At 35.6% G+C, this 12,271-nt stretch overlaps 1 protein-coding gene across 1 annotated transcript in view; it reads left to right on the top strand.

Annotated features, from left to right (window-relative positions):
- The window catches only part of AGTPBP1 (ATP/GTP binding carboxypeptidase 1), a 220,846-nt gene that overhangs the window by 60,624 nt on the left and 147,951 nt on the right, over positions 1-12,271 (top strand). Inside the window, 2 exon segments of the mRNA XM_042780650.1 lie at positions 1,861-1,992; positions 6,509-6,602. Of these exon segments, the coding sequence (XP_042636584.1) occupies positions 1,861-1,992; positions 6,509-6,602 (226 nt within the window).

Raw genomic sequence — 12,271 nt, 5'->3', positions numbered from 1 at the left:
AAATTCTTCTGCTAGTTGGGGTTTAGTCTACTTCTGTATCCTTCCCTTCAAGGCTCAGGGGTCCAAGATTATCTTCTGTGTCTGTGTCAATTGGTTTCCCTTGTCTTTGTTGAAGAGGGTCTGTGCAGTCCTTCTGCCTAGTCCGCCATCTTGCTGGAACTCCTGGGTTTTAGTTTTTGAAATACTCTGTTAAAATGATTATTTAAAACAGTGAAGTTATATGTGTACGTAGTTTATGTATGTCTCTGTATTTCATACATATCTTTATCTATTATACAAATATTTAAATAGTACTTTTAGTAGTGTTGTTTTACAAAAACCATCCCTGAGATGACTTTAATTTTCCAGATATCCTTAGGACCTTAAGATTTAAACATTTGTTGTTGTTGTTATGTGCCGTCGAGTCAGACCCGACTTACAGCGACCCCTCCTTGGGTTTCCAAGGCAGTATCACTATGGAAGTAGATTGCTCAACCTTCCTTCTGAGGAGTAGCTGGTGGGTTTGAACCGCCAACCTTCTGGTTAGCAGTCAAGTGCCTTAGGCACTATGGGCACTGCCTATAAGGGGAAGGCTCTCTCACTTGCTCTGGAGAAAGATCCTTGTCTCAGCTACGATAGCCCTGACATTCCTTCTTTATTCCTTGGTGATCTTCACATGGCCTCTCTGCTTGCCCCTGCTGTTTGTATTTCCTTCTGTGTCTAATCTACTCTTCTCATAGCTCATAAATGAATAGGCTTAGGGGACACTCTACATTGATATGACCTCATTAACAACAAAGAAAATGCTATTTCCAAATGGACAGGAGGTAAGTTTCCAACACATATTTTTGGGGACACATTTCAATCCATAACAGGAACTTTTTATAATATTTGCTGGTTTATTTTCTGTGTAAACTATTAGTCTTTCTATTCTTTTATAAGCCTTAAAATAATATGGTTCATACCAAAACCAAAAACCAAACTCACTGCCATCGAGTTGTATCCACTCATAGGGACCCCTCCTTGTATTTCCAAGGTGGTATCACTACGGTAGTAGATTGCCCAGTCTTCCTTCCAAGAAATGGCTGGTGGGTTTGAACCTCCAGCTTTCTGGTTAGTAGTCAAATGATTTAGTAAATAAATAATATTGTAATGAACATTTAGATTCTTTACTATTATCCTTAACTGTGATATGGTGTTCCTGGGAAAGATTTTGAACCGGCGAGCCTTACGTACATAGTGGATCATTTAAGTTGTTCCTTTCATGACAGTATAAATGTCAGTGTCCTTTGCCCACTTCCTTCTTTCTCTATCCCCCCACCTGTCCCTCAGTACAGGCAGTCCTCAGGTTACGAACCAGTTCTGTTTCTAAGTCTGCCTTTAAGTTGAATTTATATATAACTTGCTTAGTATGTAGTGTCAGCCAGTCAGATGTTTGTCTTAGTATATAGTATATGTTTCTTTGCATAAAAAATACTAAAGCACTTCAGATACACTAAAACATCTTTAACGTGATACAGTAGTAATAATAAGAATAATATTGTTTTGATGCATGTTGCACAGTAGTACCCATTTGTTATTATGAACATTGTATGTACCTTGAATTTTTAATATAATAGGCTTTACAGAGGTTAGTTCGTAGCTACGGGTTGTGTGTAAGTTGCACGTTCATAATGATTGCCTGTACGTTCCTTCAAGGTAGTTTTCAAAAATATAAGGAGTACTTTAAAAATCATACAACAAAAATGATTCCAACTTTAATTGTTTTAGGACAGCTATATATTTGATACATGAGTTCATAACATAAATTTAAAATACTGTTTTATGATACTTCTTTTAAAAGTTTCATATAAATTAATTGCTTTTTCCTTTTTTAAACAGACAAAAAGTTTGGAGTGAAAGCTAGAATTAATGGAGCTCTGACTATAACCCTGAATTTGGTCAAACAGAATTTGCAGAATCATCGCTTGGTTCTACCTTGTCTTCAGCTTTTAAGAGTATATTCTGCTAATTGTGAGTATTTCAGAGCAGCTTTTGATTAACTCTCTGTTGTGAAATTATACGAAATGAAAAATGTAAAGTATTATAATTCCAGAAACCTTCAAAATTTGTGACAAGAAGGAATTTAATATGGATGCTTGTAGTTCCTACCCCAGATATCACAGAAGGGATGTGGAGTGTGAAGGTGACTTGACAGAATCTTGAGAGCTCTCATTAATTTCTACAAAGTACTGTAGTGAAGGGGTGAGTAGGAGCCTGTGGGAAAGAAATGGGAGAATATGAGGGTATTGGCAGCTGGAAAACTGAGAAGGAAGGCATGGGATAGCATAGTCACCTGAGAAGTGGCAGAAGAAAAAACAAATAGTATAGGAGCTGCTGAGGAAGCTGGCAGGAAGAGGGGTCACAGAGAGAGTCTCATTTGAGATGTTGCCCTGAACACACATTCTCATGAGATGTGAATTTTCTTTTCTATTCTCTATGGCATTGGAGTGGTTAAGGAAAGAACCGAAAATTGAAACTGTAGAATGTGGTAATAGCTGTGAAAACTGGAACCTCTATAAGGTGAAAATCTGTCAAGAGAAGGAGCACTCAAATATTTTCCACTAACAGAATATGGGAGTGGTAAGACTGCATCCTGTCAAAGGTGGAAAACTTGTGGGACTTGGAAAAACAAAACAGTCCGTTGAGTTCTGGCTCTCACAAAATATCATTAGAAAATAATGAAAGGGCTCGATAAATATGTGTGTGTGTGTATGTGTATGTATGTGTAAATGTATATATGCATATATTTATTTACATATATACATTTGTTGTTGTTAGGTGCCATGGAGTCCATTCACATATATACATACACATGTGTATATGTATATGTATACACTCATGCCTCCTCACACCTCTTGACAATATGGGTAGTACAAATGGTTAAGCTCTCAACTACTAGCCAAAAAGGTTGGTAGTTTGAACACATCCAGAGGCACCTTGAAGACTGGCTTGGTGATTTTCTTTTTTTTTTTGTAGTTTTTTTTTTTTAGGATTTGGGTGAAGATTTACAGAGTAAATTCACTTTTCATACAGCAGTTCACATATACTTTGTCTCATGTCATTGACCAAAATTTACAATGCAGCAGCTCCCCTCCCACTTCCTCCCCATAGTTACCTCCTCCCAGTGTCCATCCCTTCATACTCTTCTGCACCCTGAGCTATCTCCCTGTGCATAAGCAGCCCTTCCTTCTCCCATGATTGTTCTCTCCAGGGCGTGTGTCTACTTGAGGTAAATGGTTAACTCACATGCCTGTACTTTGTTTGGCTGGAAACCACAGTTGTGGGTTCAATTCCAGACCTGAAGGGCAGCTAGGGGCCATAGTCTCAGTGGTTACACCAGGCTCCATTGGACCAGCAAACCTGGTCCCCACCTTCTTCTTCTTTTTTTTTTTTTTTTGCCTCCAAATGATTTTGAGTTTTGTACCACATTGTTCTCCCTCTTTATGCAGGATCTCCTACATCCCTTCCAAGTGGATGGCAGTGGTAGCTGGGCACCATCTAGTTCTTCTGGTCTCATAGTTGTATAGGTTGCAGATCGGATGGTGTACCAGTCGCTAGGACTGATAGTTTCCATTAATTTTGGTTTTCTTCTTTCTTCTTGACGAGGAGAGACCCGTTGTTGCATCTAGATGGCAGCTTCCTAGCTTTTAAGGTCCCAGTCGCTACTCGCCAAAGTAGTAGGTGGAACAATGTTTTGTATAGTATGTTATGCCAATTGAGCTTGATGTCCCCTGTGACTATGGTCCCAAGCCCGCAGGATCAACTACTCGGTCCCTCTGGGTAGCTGGCTGTGACCAAGTAATGACCATAACCTTGCCCCTTGTCAGCTCTACTATACACCTGGGAATTCTGATCATTCACATGAACTTATAGGCCCATTGTCTGCCAACCCTGTATATGATCTTGGATACACTCTCCATTTAGACATACCTAATTGTTTAGCTTGTTCACCCATCTATCCGTCCCTATACCCATGTTTGCTTTCACTGACAACTCAGTACTGTATATGCAAAGGGGTTCATATTTGTTGTCTGTACTGCCCATGGAACCCTCTTTGTCTTTCTCATCCTCAGTGCTGCCATATTGGTCACTCACATTTGGTACATTGCCCTTCTCTTCACCCAAATCAATATTTATCTCTATCTATCTAACAGCATTCCCTCCCCTTCCCTCCCACCCCTGGTAACCAACAAAGAAAATGTCCTCCAATATATAAACCTTTCCTTAACTTTTACAATAACGGACTAATACAATATTTGTCCTTTTGTGACTGACTTATTTCGCTCAGCATAATGTCCTCCAAGTTCATCCACGTTATGCGGTGTTTTGCAGATTCTACATTATTCTTTAGCATTGCATAGTATTCCATTGTGTGAATGTACCAAAGTTTGGTTATCCATTCCTCAGTTGTTGGACATCTAGGTTGTTTCCAAGTTTTGGCTATTGTACATAGTGCTGCGATGAACATCGGTGTGCATATATTTGTTCTTGTTATGGCTCTCACTTCTTTAGGGTATATACCTAGTAATGGGATGGCTGGGTCAAATGGTATTTGTATTTCCAACTTTTGCAGGAATTGCCATACTGCTTTCCACAATGGTTGTACCATTTTACAGTCCCACCAGCAGTGTAAGAGAGTCCTAATCTCTCCACAACCTCGCCAGCATTTGTTATTTTCTGTCTTGTTGAACTTTGCTACTAGTGCTGGAGCAAGATGGTATCTCATTGTTGTTTTGATTTGCGTCTCTCTAATAGCTAATGATCGTGAGCATTTCTTCATGTTTGTTGGCCACTTGAATATCCTCCTTGGTGAAGTGTCTATTCATGTCTTCTGCCCATTTTTTAATTGGATTGTTTGTCTTTCTGTTATTGAGGTGTTGTAGTGTTCTATAAATTCTAGAGATAAGTCTCTTGTCAGCTATGTTATTACCAAATTGGTGATTTTCTTTTGAAAGATCACAACCTTGAAAAGCATACGGAGTGGTTTGTGCTCTGCACACATGGGGTCTCCATGAGTCACAATCAGCTCAACAGCACCTATTTTCAGAGGACAATAGTGTTACACATTTAAATGACATTTATATAATGAAAAATAAAGTAAGAAAGTGAATTAGATACCTAACCAAAGAAGTTAGGAACAGAGCAATAAATATAAGGAAGTGAGAAATATAGGAAAGAAAAGAATAAAAAGCTTTACATTAGAAAATAGGAAAATAACGTATTAAAAATAATAAAATTGCATTGGTTTAAAAAAAGCATACACGTAACTTAGAAGGGATATTGTAGTAATTAACAGATGTAGAGGAAATTAAAATCATGTATTTGATGGTGTTTTATTGAATTAACCACTAGAAGGCTAGAAAATGTTTTATCTATGATTTTGTTAATACTGTTTATTCATAGTTGAAAATTTTGAGCAGAAGTAATTTTAAGTAATTGCTTGCATGTTTCATGTGAAAAACTAAAATTGTTCCCTCTTTTTCATACTATACTTGCTTTAGTGAAGATCCTCATTGCCTGTTACCTAGAGCCCAGCTTCCTAATGTGTTCTGTAAATCCATCTTTCCCAGAGTAGTGTGTGTTCTGACCCTGTATATTTAAAAAACAAATTCCAACAGGTTTTGAAGGACTAAGGGGAGAGGTGGGCTCGAGGAGGAAGTAGAAATTAAACAGAAGAACAACAAACAAAACAGAAAGCAAATCTGATGTTTTGTCCCTTTTGGGTGATTCTTGGTAGCTGAAAGAATTAATTTATAGAGCCCTTCATAATTTCTTTCTTGGCTTCTTTTCCCATCTCATCTTCCTGTTTTGTGTGCCTTTGTCTGATACAACATACTTTAACAACATGTAACTAACTGCTCATACGTGTGGTGTTTTGTTTTCTGTGCTGTTGTCCATGTTACCCCTATCTCCAGAGATATCCCAGATCCACATCCTCCCCTTCATTTCAGCTCCTTTCCTAGCTGACACCTACTCTTAAAAATTGAGTCTAAGCATTGTCTTCTCCATAAATGCCTTCTGTTCTACTCTGGATATGGGTTCCTCAGTGGTGTAGCCTAAGTAACTACAGTTCTTAATCTATTTAGAAAGTAATATAGTAATTGCATGTTTATTTTTTCTGTCATTCTTCTCTACACTCATTCTCTAAATGCAGATTGTTTATTTTTGACTCGAGTACACACGTTCCGGTATTTAAAAGAGTTTACTAAAATAAATAAATGATGCAACTTATATATTTTTTATAACTTTTTTTCCCTTTTTTTCATATTACTTGTTTCAGAATTTCTTTTACAACTTTCCATAAAAAAAGCAAGATAAAAAAATCCTCTCTTTGAGTGATTGGCTAAGATAGATCTCACGAGTGACTTAACTTCACATTTATTGAACAGTTTGTATATGTTTGTGGCTATGTATCTCACTCACTAAATGTGTACATGTTTTAGTTACTGAAGTTTTTAAATCATTTTACATCTTTTTTTTCCCACAGCTGTGAATTCAGTATCCTTAGGGAAAAATGGAGTTGTGGAACTGATGTTTAAAATTATTGGACCATTTAGCAAGAAGAATTCAGGTCTTATGAAGTGAGTAAATGTTTTGATGTAAATAGAGGTTAGCTGTGTAATTCTGAGTCTCATTATCTTGATCTGTATAATAAGAGGCTGAATTAAATTGTATCTAGGGTCCTTTCTTAGTTCTTAAATAGTAATTATATTATCATAAAGATTTTCTTTTGTGCAAATTTTAACCCTCAAATATATATCAAAATCAGAATATATTAAATTCATTAAATAAAGTTTATATAAATTTAGATTTTATATTTATTATATAACTACAGTTTTTACATTATAAAGTTATATTTACTATATTATTTTTGTATTTATATAAATATAATATTTTATATTAACATTTTTAGATACTATAAATAAGAGGAAAAAAATCATTTGTAGAGTGTCATTCATTTAGAAACATTTATTGAGTGCCTATTATGTTTCTTACCCAGCTTTGCAGTGTTTTAATAACTACTTTCTTCATTTTCATGATTAGCCGAACAAGTCTTAAATTTATACATTTCTGTTTTGTCATAATTGTGTTACTCTTTTTTTTTTCTTATCTTGAGATAGGTATTTTTATTCATAGGTCTTTCAACCTTAGAAAATAAAAGCAGTTTCCAATCACTAGATTATATTTAACATTTTCTTCAGTGATATCAGGGTCATTTTATTTTAGAAATCCTTTTTCATGGAATTTTTTAAATACACATAAAAAAATAGAGTGAATATCATATCATATTGCTTTACACTAAACATATTGAATTGATTACATTAATTATTTGTATTATACCCAACAATCTGCCACTTTTGTTTAATTTACTCCTCCTTTACACTTCTGTTTGTTTTTACTGGGATGTTTTAAAGCAAATCCTAGATGTGATTAATGTGTATCTTTTTTTTTTCCCCCTGCATATCAAACCTAGATATTATATAATTTCCCCTACATATGTCAATATATAGCTGTAATAAATAAGTATTTTAAACATAATATTATAATTATACCTAACAAAATTATTTATTCCTTAATACAATTTAAAATCCATTCTGCATTGAATTTTTTCCAGTTGTCTCAAAATTGCTCTTTTACAGTTGGCTTGCTTGGTTCAAAATCTAGACTTTATTCCTCATATTTAGGAAATTTCCAAACATACATGAAAGTAGGAAGAATAGTGTAATGAATCCTGATATGATACATGATACCAGAAAGCACCTAATTAAAAAAAATTAGCAATATTCTGCCATTTTATCTATTATTCCTTTTTTAAAAATTTTTGTTTTTTTAAGTATTTTAAAGGAAATATTAGGCATTCTGGTAGCGTAGTGCCTAAGGCACTTGACTGTTAACCAGAAGGCTGGCGGTTCAAACCCACCAGCCACTCCTCGGAAGGAAGATGGGGCAATCTACTTCCGTAGTGATACTGCCTCGGAAACCCAAGGAGGGGTCGCTATGAGTCGGGTCTGACTTGACAGCACATAACAACAACAACAACAACAGCAACAACATCATTAATAGTCCCTCCAGTTTTGTTTTATTTGTTGAAGGACCTTAGGGTTGATATGTCTTGTAAAATGTGCCACATTCTGGATTAGAATGACTACATTCTTGGGTTATTTAACATGTAGATATACCCCTCATATTTTCTGTAGACTGATAGAGCTAGAGCTCTGATTATATTTGGGTTCTCTTTTTTTGGGTTGGGGGAGTATCAGAATGATTTCATCAGTAGTCCTGTAAACTTAAAAGATTGTTGTGTTTAAGTGATCTATCCATTATAAATGTTCCCATCAACTTTTCATTGACTGAGCAGTTTTTTTAATCACATTGCATATGTCCATTGATTAGGGATTGCAAAAAGTGAAGTCTTCTTTTCTCATTCTTTCTATATTTATTATCTGTAATTCTTTAATAAAGAAGAACTTTTCCACATCAACTATTTTTTTAAATTTTACTCTTCAATGAATAGGATTCAGAACATTTCCAGTCTTTTCAACCTTTCTTAATAAAGGTAAAAAAGTTTGATTGAACTCTTCTTCAAAATTAGAGCTCACTTGAACATATATTAAAACATTTAGTGAAGTAGCTCAATATATTTACTTAGCAGAGATACCCTAGATCATCTGATAAAATGTAACAAGACAAAGGAAATCATTGCATCACAATTAGTACAGTATAGAATAATACGTCTTTACCTCTAGGCTTTTGACAGGAAGGAATTTACTTAACTTGTTATGCTGCAGTATCCTGTTTGTGAAATGATCTTATTAATGCCTACAGCATAAGGTTGTTTTGAGTACTTAATGAGATGATTCTTATAATTAATATGGTGTGTACAGGCATACCTCATAGATATTGTGGGTGTAGTTCCAGACCACTGTAATAAAGCAAATATAAAGTGAGTTAGGAACTTTCTGATTTCCTAGTGCATATAAAACTTACGTTTATACTATACTGTAGTATTTAGTATGCAATAGCATTATGAAAAAGTTTGAAATACTGTGAGAATTACCAAAGTGTCACACAGCGACACAAAGTGATGAGCACATACTGTTGGAAAAAAGTTGCTGACAGACTTGCTTGATGCAGGGTTGCCACAAACTTTTAATTTGTAGAAAATGCATTATCTGTGAAGTGCAAAAAAGTAAAGTACAATAAAACAATGTGTGCCTGTGTATTAATGTAATGTGGTTAGTATAGGGGATCTGTGTAGTAATGTGGGTCTGAGTGAATCCCAGCTAACACTAAACTATATTCTTTTTCTTTTTTTCCACTATACCATTCCTGCCCTTGATCTTTAAAGCACTTCATAATTTATTGTTTATCTAGTGGTTATGATCTTGTACTTATGATCTAGCCTACCCATTTTAACCAAGTTACGAAATTGAATATACAGTGTTTCTAGAAGTAATGGAACATTTCAAAAATATTTTAGGGTGTCTTTTTAATATACCACATGGGTTATATCCAAAACCACGTTGAAATCAGTGGATCTCAAACTTCAGCAAAAGAGTGTAATTATCTAAATAACCCTTTCATTCTTTTTTTCTATGTCTAGTTTAAAAAATAAACTAAGTCTTTATTTTTACTTTAAAAAAATAAACCGTTGTTCAAACATTATTATCTTGGTTTCTTGCCATTTTTAGTAATCAGAGGGTTCATTCCACTAATTAACTAAAATAACCTCCAGACAACCAGAGCTTTCTTCCACAGTATCCTGCATTTACTGGGAAGCTGAGGGAGATCATTTATGTTTGAGGCATGATGCTTCCCTTTGGGATTTCCTCACCTTTCTAATACCAGCTTTTGGTTTTAAACACTGTTAATTCAGAAGGAAGCAAATCAGAAAGTTTATATTGATTGTTAGAATGATATTGGTAAACTCATTTCTGAGTATGTGAGGAGAAAACTCTCTATTATAAATGTTGAAAGTATCCAGTGTGGGAAATACTCAGATTAGAATAATACAAGGGCATATAAATTATTGATACTGAGAGATTTTAGTCAGTTAACATAATACAAACTAGGTATATCAGTATATATAATGTTTTAAAATTCTTTTTTAGCTTTTATATTGTAAATTTGTACTGGCTTATATTTGTTACACATTTTAAAATTTCCTTTGTTCTTAAGTTTTTTTTTTCAAATGCCTTTTAATAATGTTTTGGCAAAAATATAAAGATGGCTTTGCACCAAACTTTATAATTACTTTTAATTCTAGTGGAGCTATGGAATATGTATGATGGACTTTGAAGTCAGAAAGAACTGGGTCATATCTCAGCTTTACCAGTGTTGAATAAACAGCAACAGAATTGTAGTTTTAGGTTTAGAAACTGTCAGAAACATTTTGGTTTGGTTCAAACATTTTATATGCAGCTATCAGTTCTGGTAGCATAGTGCCTAAGGCACCTGACTGCTAACCAGAAGGCTGGCGGTTCAAACCCACCAGCCACTCCTCGGAAGGAAGGTTGGGCAATCTACTTCTGTAGTGATAGTGCCTCGGAAACCCAAGGAGGGTCTCTATGAGTCGGATCTGACTCAATGGCACATAACAACAACAACATCAGCAATGAGAGAGATGTTTTTGAAGATACTATTATAGCATTTATAATTTTGAAGAATAGAGAGTTAATTATAGTTGGGAAAATTCTGAGTTCATTGCCGGTTCAGTTATATTTTAAGTGATTAATATAAGTAATTACTAGTAGAATTTGTGATCTTCCACTGTATCTTACATTAGATGTGTTTTTTTTTTTTTTTATGCTTCGTTACCTAAAAAGTCTTTCACAAACTTTTACTTCTATTTCTACATAGAGGTTAATGTTGGGGGCAGTGGTGATTCAGTGGTAGAATTCTCACCTTTCATGCAGGAGGCCTTGGTTTTGATTCCTGGCCAGTTCACCTTGTTCCTAGCCACTGATCGTCTGCACTGTCATTGGAGGCTTGCCTTTTGCTATGACGCTGAACAGGTATTAGCAGAGCTTCCAGACTAAGGTGGACTAGGAAGAAAGGACTGATGATCTACTCCCGAAAATCAGCCAGGGAAAACCTGTGGATTACAGTGGTCTGGTACACAAATAAGGGGCTCTAGTAGCACAGTGCCTAAGGCATCTGACTGCTAACCAGAAGGTTGGTGGTTCAAACCATCAACCACTCCACAGATGCAAGACTGGGCAATCTACTTTTGTAAAGATTTACTGCCTCAGAAACCCACAGAGGGTCACTGTGAGTCAGAATTGACTTGACATCAGTAGGTTTGGTTTTTGGTTTTGATGTACAACCAAGCATGGGACAGTGTAAGACTGGGCAGCATTTTGTTCTGTTCCCTACAGGGTCACCACGAGTCAGAGGATGACTCAGTGATAGCTAACAACAGCAATGTTTTAGACAGGTCATGACAGACTGTAGTAAAACAGGTTGACAAGTAGAGACTTGTTACATTGAATGGTAGAACAATATACGGAGGAGTCTGTCATTTACTGTAGAGAACACATGCTTAATTCAGTGAATTTGGAGAACTCCTTAATGTGTTTAATCAGCATATCATTTAGTTCCTTGGTGAGTAAATATTTAGTCTCAGCATTCTTATTGCTTATTAAATGGAAGAGAGTTATTACTCTGTACCTTATTAAAGAAAATGCCATAGGAATAGGGATTTACTTCAGTTTCTTTTATTTTAAACCTGATTGCTTCAGTCTTTTAAAAATACCTTATAGTATACAGTCAACATACAATGCATTGCACATATATAAGGTGTGCAATTTGATAAGAATTGACATATGCAGGGTTGAGTAGCAGTAGGCAGAATGCTGAGGCCCCATAATACTTCTGGAACTCACAAAAATGTTTAAATATTTAAAAATAATAGTATTTTTTTAATGTGGGATATATGTATAAGAGCTCTGGTGGTGTAGTGCCTAAGGCGTTTATTTGACTGCTAACCAGAAGGTTGGCGGTTCAAACCCACCAGCCACTCTGTGGAAGGAAGACTGGGCGGTCTACTTCCATAAAGATTTACCACCTTGGACACCTAAAGGGGTCACTATGAGTCTGAATTGACTCGATGGCAGTGAGTTTGTTTAAATATATAGGAGCTCTGGTAGCGTAGTGCCTAAGGCACTTGACTGCTAACCAGAAGGCTGGCGGTTCAATCCCACCGGCCACTCCTCGGAAGGAAGATGGGGCAATCTACTTCCATAGTGAT

This window comes from Orycteropus afer, unplaced genomic scaffold (assembly GCF_000298275.1).
Source record: "Orycteropus afer afer isolate SDZICR_OR568_19922 unplaced genomic scaffold, OryAfe1.0 scaffold00005, whole genome shotgun sequence".
NCBI lineage: Eukaryota > Metazoa > Chordata > Mammalia > Tubulidentata > Orycteropodidae > Orycteropus > Orycteropus afer.
This window is presented reverse-complemented; position numbering and strand designations above follow the sequence as displayed.